Raw genomic sequence first — 15710 nt, forward strand, 5'->3', positions numbered from 1 at the left:
TTACAAACTGATTACTCAGATTTAACCTTTATACCTTTACAAAGGCTCAGCTAAAAGCAGGAACTGCTCTTCTCCGTTTCCCTCGGCTAGCCTTCCCCTGAAATATTAAAGCAGTGGGTTGTAAGAGGCATCCAGAGTCCCAGTGAAACAAAGTTACAGCTCTCTTCCTCTGCATTTCAAGCAACATCCCCCTCCCCAAATCAAATCCACAAACAAATTGACTATATGAAGGACATCCAGCTAAAGTTAAACTCAATCAGAAATACATACACACACTGAAAGAAGCTTCAAAGAACTCACTCTTCGTCAATCACCTATTGAAAACCTACAAACTTCATCTTTTATAAGGCAGTAGCAAGTTCACCCTTGATTTTCAGCTCAACAAACTAAAGTACATACAAACACACAAAAATAGAAATTATCTCGGTTTATCCATTTGAAATCTGTCACCATTTAAATTTCATCATTATTTTTTGACCTTCTGTTACAAGAGACATAAAACATTACAACATTATTTGTCTTTGTCCTGTAATCATTCCTCCTCTCCTTCAAATCTTTGAAGCTATAGAGGACTTCTCCCAGACACCCCATTGCTTTATTGTATAACTTTGATGACTTCTATTTCACTTACTCTCCAAGTTGTTAGGACTGGAACAATGTTCCAAGAAAATTAAGACTATTTCTAGTATTTCTTTAATTAGTCTCTGCAAACTCCATCAAATAGATGCTCTAGTTATGATCTTCTATGCTTTCAGAATTTTGAACTGCTTACCTACAACGTCACATCACTGTTCAGAGAATAAAGTATGTCACCTTGCAAAATGGAAATAATTAAAATAGTTCTTTCATTCAAAACAAGTAATGGTTTTATATGTCCAGTATGTAACTAAAAACTGTAAGATGAAAAAAAGTATAAACACGCTCAACACACATCTAAAATTACCATAAAAACTGACTCACTGACAGGATGGGATATCACCTGTAAAGTCAACATATAGAATAAATCAAATGACTTGTTTTTCCCATAATACATTTTAAATTGCTCTAATAAATTACATATTTTTGGTGGCTGTAAAAATGACAACATATACCTGATTACAACCTATAGAAAAAAAAATGATCCTTTCACTTTTTCTTGAGTTTGTATTAGGATTTCTGCAGTTGTGTGGTGAGAAGGAAGTTTTGGGTTCCTCATGAAAAGTATTTATGGTGATGAACATTATACTCTCTAATATTTTTAAGAGAGATGCAACAACAACAAAAAACCCTTGATGAAACAAATGAGCTACATTTTATACATTTAATTCACACTAACAGCAGTCACACAAATTACAAGTGCAGAAGCATACCACTAGATTGAAGCTTCACATAATTCTATGAACACCTGTACATACACTTTAATATAGTAATAACAAATGTGTATTGGGATATATCTTTAAAACTTCTTACTCCTAAGATTTGAAGTAACATGAAAGAATATGAAAATAACATATACTGTTAAAAGAACATTGCGTAGCATGAAGGACATATAAGCTGACTCCATGGATCATTTTTCTCTAGAAGCATGTATCCAAGTTACCTCAGACTGATTTTCTTATATTTGCATACTTTACTTGGTCAAGAAAATATAAGTCAAAATTATAACCTGTACACATATCAAGTCAAGTGAAAATTCTGTTATTATTGAAAGCACTCAACATTATTACACAAGCTGGAAATCCTTTAGTTTTTGAACGTTAATGATCACTGTTTTAAAAGCAAGAACAACTATATGATGTGTTCCCTTGGTGGAAGCTTTAACTCGTTATGGTCTATTAAGTGGCAAGTGTTGTGTCAAGAACTGTGCAAGTAATACTTAGTGACATAATTAAGTAGTGTCTTAGTTGAGACTGTAGTCAAATTAAAGCCACAACTAGAATTAAAAACACATCTGGAATAAGGTTAAAATTGTATGTAGTAGGGTTTACTACAGTTAGATAGTAATATTGCACAACTTTTGGTCATGAATGGTTAAGGACCATTCTCCAAATCACATGTGGGCAAAAACTCATGTCTTCCCTGAAGCCTTTCGTTGAACAGACTACACTGTAAGAAGCAACAGCTGTTCTAACTTCCTATACAATAATTTATCATTATTACAAACCTACAGAGAAATATGGCAACTATTTCAATTAATTCTCCCACGCATGTAGAGGCCATACTTGCTCATCTTTAAAAAGATTAAGAATCATTTAAGATACCACCCTTTTCAATATTATTTAAATTGGCAACGTGCTTCCTTGCAACCTTTTAGAAAAAGCAACAAAACAAGTTATTATACCACATAAAACATTTCAAAGTTAAAGTCCTAGCACATGTTCTACTAATCTAGAAGAGATATGCATAGTTAAAACGCACCCTTTACCTAATTCAAGTGATTAAAAATTTAATGGGTTGGCTTAATTGTAAAACTTCAGAAAATAAGACATTGCTTCAGTTTCTGTAACTGTTTCTAAAGATGCATCATGCTGTCCACACTGATTTTGTGCCCCTGTCAAACATATTCACATCACACTGCATAAGGGCATAAAGGAGAAAAAAAGGCACAAACTTCTCTCAGATCCTTCTAGCAATCCTAGATTTCAGCTTTGTAGCATCAAGTAGAAGCCTGTCACAGAATTCCTAAGAACACTGGTTCCTAAGGAACAGTCTAAGCTTCTGTGGCTTGATAGAACATCTTTTGGGTTTTCTAAATGGCCTTTCAGCATGGTAGCATGTTGATTATGAATCACTGAAACCCAGAATGGCTGAGGCTGGAAGGGACCTCTTGAATTCATCTGGTCCAAATCCTATGCTCAAGCAGGGCCACCTATAGACAGATACCCATATCCAAGTGGCTTTTCACTACCTCGAGGATGGGGACTTGGGATAGAGTTAATTTTTCTTCTTAGTAGCTCGAATAGTGCTGTGGTTTGGAGTCAGCAGGGGATTTTGTATGAGAAGAATGTTGATAATACATTGATGTTTTCAGTTGTTGCTAAGACATCAAGGACTCTCCAACTCCCCAGGTCCTGTCCATGAGTAGGTGTACAAGAAGCTGGGAGGAGGCACAGCCAGAGCACCAGACCCAAATTAGCCAATGGAATATTCCATATCATGTAATGTCATAGTCGGTATATAAAGGAGGAGCAGCCAGGAAGGAAGGGAGTCCTCATTGGCTTCCAGGATTGCGATTGTGGGATCTCGGTTTTTCAGAATCACTAGCTGGGAAGGGGCTGGGTATCAGTCGTCAGGTGGTGAGAAATCACATTGTGCATTACCTGTTTGTACTTTCTATTATTGTTACTGGTTTATTACAATTATTAAACTGTTTTTATCTCAACCTATAAGTCTCCCTACCCCCAGGCAGAGGGAGGGTGAGGGAACAGCCGCATGGTGCTTGGCTGCCAGCCAGGTTCAAACCACAACATGACTCCACAATCTTTCTGGACAACCTGTGCCAATGCCCAGTGACCCTCATAGGGACAAAGTGTTTCCTGATATTCAGATGGAGCCTCCTGCATTTCAGTTTGTGCCCATTGCTTCTGGTCCTGTCACTGGGCACCACTGGAAAGTGCCTGGCTCCTTCTTCCATGCACTCTCCCTTCAGATATTTATACACGTTGATGAAATCCCCCTGAGCCTTTTCTTCTCTAGGCTGAACTCTCTCAGACTTTTCTTCCCCTCATATTAGATGCACCAGTCCCTTAATCATCTTAGTGGCCCTTTGGTGGACTCTCTCCTGTAGCTCAATGTTTCTTCTGTACCAGGGAGCCCAGAACTGGAGAAGTGCTCCAGGTGTGGCCTTACCAGTGCTGAGTAGAGGAGAAGGATTGCCTTCCTCGATGTGCTGGCAACACTCCTCCTAAACCAGCCCAGGACACCATTTAACCTTTCTTGCAATAGGTCCCATGGCTGAACTCCCTGTATTCTCTGAATTCAAAGGTTATCTAAAAGAACCCTCACATTTATGAGTGTAGACACTGAAACCCTTATGAGATCTTCAGAGATTGTACTCTCTTCCATCTGAAGTGAATCTGTCTGTTTTATAAAAAGTTCTTACTGTAGAACCTCAGACGCACTGGGTACACTTGAATCTACTGTGTGTAAGAGTGGTTACAGACCTGTTAGATTAAGGAAGGCCACAATGTAACCACATCCCTTTAAGAGTAAGGTATTTTCGTATTGTTTCAGAGCAAGTCTGCAAATGGTTGATAAAATTCCATTGCTGTTGGGAAATATGGATTATTTAATAGCAATTCTTCTTTGAAGTGTGTTTTACATCCACAGATCTTTCTTCTGCAAGCTGTCAAATCATCTATGGAAGGACTGAGTTTACTCTTTCTTCAGTTCTCAACAAATATTTTCATATTTCTTCAAGGTTTCTGTGAGAAAACAGTTGGACAGATGAAGGGTTGAGAAGGTATGTACATCTGTTCTTCAAAGTGTGTTAAAGAACACCCTTAAAACACTCATTATGCTAATACAATGTGATAATACTCCAAGCAGTATTCCTTACAAAGCATGATCACTTGGATAATGGTCCTAAAGTCCCTTATTAAATGAAAGCTGAAGCATCACAAAAGACATGTTATTTTGGTTTCTGTAATGTGACAAAAATTAACAAATGTGTGAAGAATCTCCTTACATGTGCAAGATGGCCACTAATATTGCTAGAGCAGAAGGAGATTTATCCCTAATCAGTACTTGCTTGTATCCTAAACAACGTGGACAAGATTCTTAACTGAATATGGGGTTAAAAAAAAGATGTGTTGAAGTGGACAGTGCTTTGAACAGATGAAGAACTCTCCTAAAGGACTCTCCCCAGTCCAAGTCAAAAGACAAAGCCCATAACACACAAAAAATATGCAGCAAAACTTCAGTCTGGGATGTATGCAGTATTAGCAAGACTCTGGCAACACAGCATCTTGAATATTGACCTGGAAAAAGTCTAAGTATTTGGGATTGATCAAAACATGGTATTGTTCCTATATGTAGCGATAGAAAAAGGACCACCTAGCTTGTATAGTCTGGCCATTTTGGTTTAAAGAATTGGTTGGAGTTTTAAGGTAATAGTAACATAAAGACACTAAGAACAGATTCATTCATTCAACAGACCCACAGAGGATAAAGATCTCTCACAAAAGAGAAAGGAGAGAGAAATCAAGATCTCTAAGCGGCCTATCAGTAACTAAGTAAATGAAAAACCCTGAAAAACTCTTCATCTGCAGATATATAGCTAATCCACCCAACTAAGTAAGACAGCAACTTTGCCAGAAAGGGATAAATCCCTCTAGAACTAAAGGGGTACATGCTGTAATCCAAAATACAGTGCAGATACCTTGCCTAGAGGCAGCAATTTTGCTTCACAACAATCTAAAACTCTATCTGCTTCTCTAAATAAAGCATTTTATTTGGTGCCTTCTGCACTACATTTGTGACAGGGATAGAATACATCTGTAATACTGTGAAAGCTGCCCAGTGTCTGTGTTGCAAGAAAAGGGGAACAAAGGCTTGAAAGGTGGTGATGATCCAGCTGCTTTACCAGAAGGGTCTAAGAAAAACTGATAAGAGTTTTGGGCCCTGAAATCAAGCAGCAGAATGTAAACCAATAAAACCAATCAAACAGGTTTAGGACAACTTAGAACAAACATTATCCAAAACAAATGTCCTGTTATACCTTGTGGGTCATTTTCAGCAAGAATATATATTGCCAGAAGTTTCATTACCAGTTCCATACCAAAAGTGCAGAAGTACTTCTCACAATCAGTTTCATGTCAAAACCTAAACTAGCATGGCTGAGCCACATTCTGGCCAATCTTTCAAATGGTCTGTTAAAATTGCCTGTACAGGTGAAGTAGCCCTGTATTCTCTGAACAACTGATTTTGCATTATTTAACCTCACGTGAATTGTACAGACCCTAGAAGCAGAAGAAAGTCAACACCTAAGAGTGTGGTAACACACAGGACAGCAGGCAGCAGTCATAAGGCCAGAAATAACAGAGACTACATAGAAGAAACAGTTCCAAGTGACAGTTTTGTGGAACAGAGAAGAAAAAGACATCTACAATATAAATGTGGCCTTGAAGTGTTAATCCTTCCCAGAAAAGGATTGGTATTTGCAACTGGTAAAATATCAAGGTATCTGAAGAGTCAGTGACAACAAATCAATAGTGCTTTTCACAGTTGCAGTGTCTTATGCACACATGCAGACCTAATCCTCACATCAAATCAAGTACTGACTACCTAAGAAGCAAACAACTTTAGAAACGGATTTACATCCATACAAGAGCATTGACTAGTACAATACTTCATACAACACTTTCAAGATACTTAAAGCACTAAACCCAGTAATACTCCTTAATATTCTACAATAATGATTAACTAGAAGAAACCCCTATAGTCAAACAGGAAAATTTCAGAAATTTATGTTGGTTAATTCATAATGTATTCCTAGAGTATTATGTTATATCCCACTTCCTCATAGGTTGGTTTCACTCCACACTTACCTGTGTACAAGTTGCTTTTAGTCTTCTGGAAAGTGCAAATAAAAGTCACTACTTTCAAAAAAACTGAACACTTCCTGTATTTTCTAATCCTCAATTTTGTGCAAAAGTTAACTTTCTTTATTTACCTATTCTACTTAAAAATAAGATGGCATACTGATATTGACAAATAAAAACAGGTATTGCTGTGACTATCATTTATGTAGAGCTAATTCTTTGCAGCACTATCATCATAAACTAGAACAAAGTCTAGTCTAATTCCTAAGCAATAGGCACTACATATGCTGCACAGCCAGAGAAATACCCCTCGAAGACGACATTCTTCATCCCTTTGAAGAAAAAATTCCATACCTGCTTTTCCCCCTTTGGTGAATGCAAGTTTGTGGGTTTTTTGCTATTATGACAGGGTACAAGAGCCAACCTCAGAGGAATACAGCTCTGGATTACAAGCTTCAGATAGCAAAAATCCCTCTTGCTACAAAATAAGAACCTGACCACATAATGATGTATGTGGTGAAAGTGGCAAATCAGTTTGTGTTGACTAAACCAAGTGAAACAGAGAAGTAAAATGATCAACTTTAATGATCAAAAGAAAGGCAGCAATACACTAAAGAGGACTGCATTTCAGTTAACAAGATCTAACAGTAACTCTACACAGACCTAATGCAACTGAATTACTGCTTCATACATTGTCTTCTACACAGCCTCCCAACACACTCATATTCTTAAGAACATTCAAGGGTGAGGTGAAAAGTGTAATTTTTTTTTTTTTAAATTGTATGCATACATTAACTTTCCTAACAAATTTAGGATGATATATAAATATACAAGAGTGCTACCTTAATAAAACGGTTGAGGGAAATAGAGCCACAAGAATTCAAACCACATGGTTTATATTAAAATTTTTACATTAAAAACTTATTTATATCCAGGTTCATTATCATAAGATGATTCAAAGAAAAAAGTAGCAAATTATTTTTATACAAAAATAACTTACTAAAAAAGTAACCACAGTTTGCAATTAGGGAGTGCATAAGACATTTGGTAAAATTAAAGCATTTTCAAAGTAGGAATAGATATTTTTTTTTCACCAAAAGTATTAATTATTTCATCATAACTCAAAATGTATTGTGACTTATCTTTTGCTAACAAAAAAAAAAGAGCTATATAACTGTTTACACAAAGTTAATTTATTAACTACCAAGATGCTACTGGTTTTTGATACACTTAGATTCTTCTGGGATCTAAGAGTATCTGATAAGATAAAAAAAGGATTTAAAACAAACTACCCAGTTTTCCCTAATATGCAGAATCCATTATATCCCTAAATGATTTTAAACTAGTTATAATGTAATTCAGAACCTGAACAAACCATTTTTCATACAAGCAAAACTACTTCACAGTAGTAGAAGGATTCCTGTAACTCCTACTGACAAGCCTGAGCTAGCTTAAAACCATCCAGCTTGGTAACAGTTCAACCATGGCTGAGAGAAGCTACCCAAACCGAGGTTTTATAGCCCCATCTCTTCTGCGCCTCCTTCCCTGAGCACTATGCAACTTTTACAAGTGCTTTGAACTAGGCAAATCGACAGTTTTACAGATAACTGGGTCATATTTATGTAAACTTTAGTCACATCTCTGACAACAAATACAGTTTATAATCTCAGAATTTTTCTTTTAAACACTGATTGATAGCCCCCATTTTGTACTGAGATTCTTAAAGGCCCAAGGCTAATCTTGCACATGGGTGCAAATCTTAAGTCTTTTAAAAGAATTGCATGGACATTCCTTAATATAAAACACGTAAAAAAGTCATCTTTAACAGCGTTGGTTTGAGCTAGCCCATTTCACTTTGCGCTTAAATAGACCAGAAAAGCTTATGCAATTATGGAACCTCAACTGTGGTAACAGTGACCTTCAACTCAAGGTGACAACTTGTCAAATTGCTATTACTTTCAGCATAGGCTAAGCAATCAAGTTCAGAAAACAAGAATTGATAGCAATTTATGGATCATGATGCCCATATGCAATAGTTGATAGAAGGGTGTTGTATTTTTTCTATGATGAGGCACTAGGAAAAATTTTTACCTACCACAGCTTTTACACTTTCCCACCATAAGAGCTTTGATTTTCAAGTAATTTAAAACTGGTGAAAGTGTGCTAGTGTTTCTTCAGTGCTGAATCATCAGTTATTAGAATAAGACATTCTGTGTACTGAGTTGATGAGAATCAGAGACTTTTTTTCTTTACAGTGCAGAAATTCAGCTGAGCAAAACTGTTACACAAATGCACCATAATTTCACATTTTCCTAGTCACTTAAACTTCCTCTTTGTAAAAGGAAGGTTTTAAGAAAGAAATGAATCTATTTTCAGCAGGTCTTTTATGAAAATTACATTTTTAATAAAAAAGGAAAAAGTTAAATAAGGTATTACACTCCAGTCTATTCAAGATCATTTTGCACTAGCCAACAAGACACAAACTTGCTGTGTTGTGTTGCCCTCTTCAGGTCGACAGCACTTACATTTTCTAGTTCTTTTGCTTGGTGAGTCATCGCCTTTCGATTTCTTTCATAAAAATGTTCAGATTTGCAGTTTCAAGTAGCAGCTAACTTTACCTCTATCCCACCAATGCTTGAAGTATTTTTGATCTAAAATTCTACAGAAATAAACTTTACTTTTGACCTCTATATCTCCCTAACTTTAATACTAATCTTGAGGATTATCAAAATATCAGCTAGTGTTCAAAAAGATAACTAAAAAAAAATGTCAGCACTGGTAAGCAAGCCTCAAGACAACAGGCTTAAAGAGCTCAATTGATTCAGTTTACCGAAGAAAATGGAAGCTGCTGAAATCACTCCGTAAGTAAATTGGAGGTTTAAAAGTCAGATGACTTTAAACTGGTGCCAGGCAAAACAAAATCTAGGAATTGAAGTCAAACAAATTCAGGCTTGAAATGCAATGGAGGCTTTTTACCCCAAAACAAAGAAAGATTTTAATAATCTACTAACAAAAAAGGATGGATTCATTATTACTTGAAAATTCTACAGGCAGACCCAGCATCTTTCCACATAATCTGTTTTGAACAGTTTTTGAGTAGTTGTCATAACATGGGCCAAACTGTGATGCTGATTTGCATACTTGTAATGGGTTTTGCAGTTGACTATCTGAGCTCTGCCGATTAATGTGGAAATAAAAATAAAACAGTCTTCCATTGCCTGGGAAAGGGCCATGCTTGGGCTTCTGATTCATTTATTAAGCCAGATATTAATAATGTCCTTGAATGTTTAATTTCCCCCTCCCACTTTGCTGTTTTCAGAGGACAGGTAGACATTTAAAACTGTCTGACATGTCAGTACTGCAACTTTCACAGAAAGAGCATAATGTTGGATTTAACAGATATATTATCAAATATGGAAAATTTCACTCACATTACTAAGGCAGATAAACAACATAACAATTTGTGATCATATAATTTAATCACAACATCTTAAGGGACTTATGATATGAAAAACCTGTTAGCTAAGCTAAGGCCTACTATGTAATTAGGCAATAAAATTAACCTAATCAAAACCCTTAGAAAACAGAAGCAAAGGAAATGCTCATTCTAGTACCATGGCATGTGCCAGTACCCACATAGGGGAACAAGCAAACGAACAACCCCAGATCATCTGCTTTTGTGCTGGCAAACACACAACAGCCAGCCTGCCTTAAGCCAAGTGCAACTCCGGGAAAGCTCAGAAAAACTTGTCATGAATAATTTTAATGCATGTTCTTTCACACACTTTTGTAATTTTATTCTCAAGAATGTAATTCTATTTACAACTTTAAATCCTATATACTCATAGGGCAGACTCCAGAGGAAAGCAGGAAGATTGACAGAGAGAGCAGGCAAGAACAAGTGGGTGAGCATGACACGGGGAGAGAGCAAGACACCAAATGAGTGCAAACTAAGTGCACAACAACTGAGACTCAGAGTGCTCCCCTGTACAGTATAAGACAGCAAACAGTAGTTCACCAGGGTAGTCTCTATCTAGTGATAGAGATTACACTGGAGTCCTCTCTGGTACCTGACTAATATGGCCCATCACAGGGCCTGGAGCCAAAGACTGATGAAAACTTCCTGCCATCTATCAGTCATATACTTTGTTCAATTAGAAAGTGCAAAACCAGCTGGTCTTATAAACCTGGGGAAAAAGTCCTCAAGCCAAACTAGCTCTAATACTGTATAAGAAAAGCAACACTCTTAAATGCATAATGTACTCAAAACATTACTATTGTCTCTTGCTATTAAAGAACAAGTGAAAAAAGCGCACTGTAATCAACAGTACTACCAGGCAAAAAAGCAAAACCATTTTTAAGCAACTGTCAGCTGAAGACACAGCAGCTTAGACCTCTGAACTGATGAAGTGGGGCACTTTTTTTTTTGTTTTGGATGCATGTTAAGTAAAAGTGTCACAAAAATATAATCACTATTTTTAAACTGTCTCTGGTAGAAAAAGTTTCCACCCATGTTAAAGGTTCATCTAGTGCAATGTGTCTGTTCCATATGACACAGTTTAGAATATGACAGCTGTTAATAAAATCTCCAAGATCTCTTAGCTAACTTTTAAAATTGCAAATGAGTTGCTCCTTAGCGATACTCAGGCTTTTTCTTCATATTGTACAGTAGATGCCAGGATTCTGGTCCAATCTGAGTTGCTACACTTAAAAGAAGAGGTGCTGGACAAGGGCTTTTAAAATTACCTGTGGTTAGTTTAGTTCTGACTTACTCAAGTACAATGTTCATATTTTTGCCATCTCTTTCTCCCACACACACTATCAGATTTGGATACCGCATGAGGTATGATTCATATTATTCTTTAGAAATGTATTTTAATAGACAAGCTTTACAATTGAAAGAGCCTTTGAGTTTTGAAGATATCAGGCCTTCGGTGAAAACCATATCAGATCACTTTATTGCATGTATTTTTTCTGTAGCAACTTTTCCCAGTCACATTTAATAGTTGCTAAAACTGATTTTTTCTGAGTTGATATCATAATCTAGTATTGAAGGAAAACAAATTCATCCACCTCATATCTCCAAAACTCAATCTAGACAGTTCCCTTCATAGAGTTTCCTTCTAATAATTTTGGGGTAATGGAAGGAATGGAGACTAAGAGGAAGAACTCCCCCCACTGAAGGCAATGCTTAGTGATTTCCTGCCATCCATCTGTATATCCTTAAGTATCCATAAAAACACTATGTGAAAACACATAAGGAATAAACATCCACTGTAATACAGACCCAGGCTAAACTGGCTTGCAGGTATTTATGTAGTGATATGCAAGCAACTAATTAAAATGCAAACCTTACTTCTACCAGCACTAACGGAAATTAAATGCCATAGGGGTAGGGGTTAAATACACCTTCAGAATACTTTTGAATCAGTTACTTCAGTATATGTAAGGCTGTCACTAAGTACCGTAAAACTGTCTAAAACTAGAGGAATTAACTTCTTGCTTGGAATGAAATTATAATCTCACCCTTCCTAACACTTTCCGAAGATTCCTTTAAATATACAGACTTTTCTGATGAGCAGTAATCAGTACACAACCCAAGAAACCAAACAAAAAAGCCAGAAACACCTGCATCCACTTTTTTAAAAAGAGGAAGATTACTTAAAATACTTAGAAATATTAAGAGCAGCATTACTGAAAATAATACACACCAACCTTCTCAAAGGCTGTCTCAGCATAATCTTTATTTGTGTTTGGGCTTCTATTCTTAGCTAGATATTTTGGGTTTGAACTACAGCAAGTAAGGGTTTCCAATTGAAAAGATAACGATAATAAAGACAAGTACTATGGCTAAAGCAACAGATATTACTGAATTAGATTTTTCTTTTTTTTCCTTTTTTTAAAAAAGCTTTATTAGCATGCAATCATGTGATATCACAGAAAATTTCCCTCATGGCATAAACGTCTGCACTTTATTCAAACAGCAAAACCTCCATTTCACAAAGACATTTATGTGATTTCTATGAAAAGACTTAACCCCTCCCCCCATCACAGAACAAACAGACAACTTAATAACCAAACAAAATGCTGTGAGTGAACTACTTTTCCTGATACGTACCTTTTGATACTTACACAAAACTTGCCATCTGCTATCATCTCTGACAAAATAACTGACTTCCGTTCTCAATCTAAAGTTTCACTATGATGGTAAATGTCTTATGTCTAACATTAAAAGTTACTTCAGTCCCACTGCAAGATTGTATAGATTTTTATGGTCATTAAAACCCATTATAAAGTACTATCAGACTATTCAGTACTATGAATAAAGGCCTTTGCTAGTCACAGGTGCAAAACTTAAATGTAAACAGATTAAAATGTTTCAAAGACAAAACAGAGAAGAATTGTTTAATTTACGGAGAGGCTACACGAAGTCTGTACAAGCTTTTAACCATACTTAATTCCAAACTTCATCGTGACCTTAATGCTATAAAAACTAAAGAGACAAGAAAAAATTGCAAGGATTCCAAGGAATATGTCTCCAAATAAACTGCTGAGAAAAACAGAGCACTGGTATATTAAAACAGAAAAAATATTCAAAGCTAGTTTTGGATTGTAAAGTATACAATTAGAAGACAAAGCTAAGAACTATGCCGTTACTTTCACCTTATAATGCCAACAAGAAGTCTACACAGTGGTTGAGGGAAAGGTGTTATTCCTGAAATGTTTGACGCAGACCTTTCAGAGGGCATTTTGCATCCAAAGCAGTCTTCAAAGTCAGAAGTTACTTTTAATGACAGAATTAGCTTTTTTTTAAAAAAAAAAACCCCAAACAAATATAACCTATACCAGCTGTAGCACATTCCTCAAGTATTACACACTTACAACATAATCAATAGTAATTACCTATTAGAATAAAGACAATCTATTCTATCTTTGTTAATTCATAAAATTCAAGGGTCCAGCAAAGATAAACATACAAAGTTTTACCATGTTAGAAAAGAGAACATATAATTCTGAAAACAGATTATGATATATGACACCTCAGTGGAACAGTTTGATAAAAGTGGGTTTATTTCATTGTCTCCTACCTGATAAATTCTAAATGGGATGTATCGAAATCCATTATCTTCTGGAGGATACTCCATGAGTTTTCGATTTATTGCCCAAAACTGCTCAAACTTATCTGTGAAGGTAAAATTAGATTTTGTTAATATTAATAACATATATCCTTTTTCAGCTAAAAGAGGTAAATGAGATGACTGGAACAACATGCAAACTTTTCTTACAGAAGTCTGACTTGTATGAATTTATTATTCCTACATTTCTCTTCCCTATTTAGACTGAAGCCAAAAGAAATTAATCTGCATTCTCCTATGAAAACAGTGATGTGGCAACTTAAACTGAAAGAGAAAGCAACTTGAATTCATATTGTACTTCCCACTATTAAGGAAATATTGGGCCACAAGTTATGGATTTCATTACCTCAATTAACAGTGCCTGTTTCTCCACTCCATGCTGCTACTGGTCCACAGTGTCTCACAGTTTTAAAAACATCTAATTGTTCTTAACTATAGATGAACAATAGGTGTAAAGTGTAGAGAAACAAAGCAGTAGAAAAACTTCTTGAGGGGTTTACATTTGGATATGTAGCTCTTAAAATAATCTGCAACAATGTATGATACAATCAGAAGACATACTACCAGTTTCATCACACAATCTGAAAATAACATTTTATCTTTGAAACACATTTTAGTTAATATTAACCAAGTAACTAGGTTTAGTAAAAGTAGCCTGAGGCAGCAAACCATTTCATCCTGTTCAGACATCACATGGATTAAATAGTTTATTGCACTTAAAATGTATTAAGGACAGCATAGGTCTAGAGTAGTAAAGGCTTTTATACATGCATATCAAAAAGCCTGCAGTATAACCATTACAGAATTCAGGCCCCCTGAAGCAAGGTAAAATTCAGAAATTTATTAGTGGAACAAAGGTTCTTCCCACTTCCAAAACTGCTGATAACAATTAAAGCAATTGCAGAAAACTAAGAGTTTGGGATTTGCTTCATTCCATGTCTATCAGTGCTCTAAAACACACAGTTAATACATATTGCAGGGTTTGTAACACCTTGCTTTTTCTGACTGAATGTGACACAAGGCAGGAATTTCCAAGAAACCATAAACAAACTCCTGCCAGGTATTCTGTAGGAGCTACCCCACAGCTCACCAGCTAGGAAACTCAGCAGGCAGCAGTTACAGTGACCAGCCTGGAGCTGACTGTACCCAAGCAAGCCTGCATTTGGGAACCCCAGCCTAGAGAGTCAGAGCTTTACTCTTACAGTAGCTGGCACAAAGAAGGACTGCATCCTCATGAACTCTTGACAGTGGGATGGTGAAGATTTAGTGTACTTTCCTCATCCTTGGAGACAGCATTGATAACAGCTTACAGCTTTCACTACAGATCGTGTGGACAGGAATCCTACAGTAGGCATTGATCAATTTATACTTTAATTACCACTTCTGACTATAAACCCAGTTGATAAAACTATTAATTATGGTGATACACAAAAAATAATCAAGACCTACTTAAACTAGTGAGCTTCAGCAAACTCTTAAATAAGGAATCTACATACTTGGAGACATCCCACCTGAACAAAACTAAAACAAACATCAACTTCATTTACTTGTTTAACACTCATACTGCAGTAAGTAGGAAAGTTGGGTGAACAGCTTACTGTTCTCAAAATGCAGTAGAGATGAGCAACACAACTTATGGGTCAGAAGAACAAGAAATTCTGAACAAATAACAGACATGGTAGGAGCTTAAGTATATTGTCCCTTGTGGCATATATGACAAACAAGTGAATCTTTCAAGGACAAAAAAAAGTTTAACAGGGGTAATGTACAGCTAACTCACTTCTGTTTTTCATTCCAGTTTCCTCAAGTTCCAGAAATCATACTGGTAATCTTATTTAAAGTCATGTAAATTGACAAATTTATACTTCTCAGATTATTGTCTGAGCACTCAGACAATGCTCAAGACATTCTACTGTTTTATCAAGATGTTTACATTTCTGATAGTTTCTATAGTTTTTCAATATAACAGCAATAAATCTGCAACAGTTGAATGATGAACTTGTTGCAGTTTGTAATCAAGTATGTTCTGTCAATCCACCTGACATCCAGAGGA

General features: G+C 36.0%; 1 protein-coding gene across 1 annotated transcript in view; it reads right to left on the reverse strand.

The window, feature by feature from the left end:
* ATG5 (autophagy related 5) overlaps positions 1-15710 on the reverse strand; it is an 84607-nt gene that overhangs the window by 33562 nt on the left and 35335 nt on the right. Inside the window, exon 6 of the mRNA XM_074896108.1 lies at positions 13610-13704. Within this exon, the coding sequence (XP_074752209.1) occupies positions 13610-13704 (95 nt within the window). The remainder of the gene's footprint in view (positions 1-13609; positions 13705-15710) is intronic.

Source organism: Athene noctua, chromosome 1 (genome assembly GCF_965140245.1).
Source record: "Athene noctua chromosome 1, bAthNoc1.hap1.1, whole genome shotgun sequence".
NCBI lineage: Eukaryota > Metazoa > Chordata > Aves > Strigiformes > Strigidae > Athene > Athene noctua.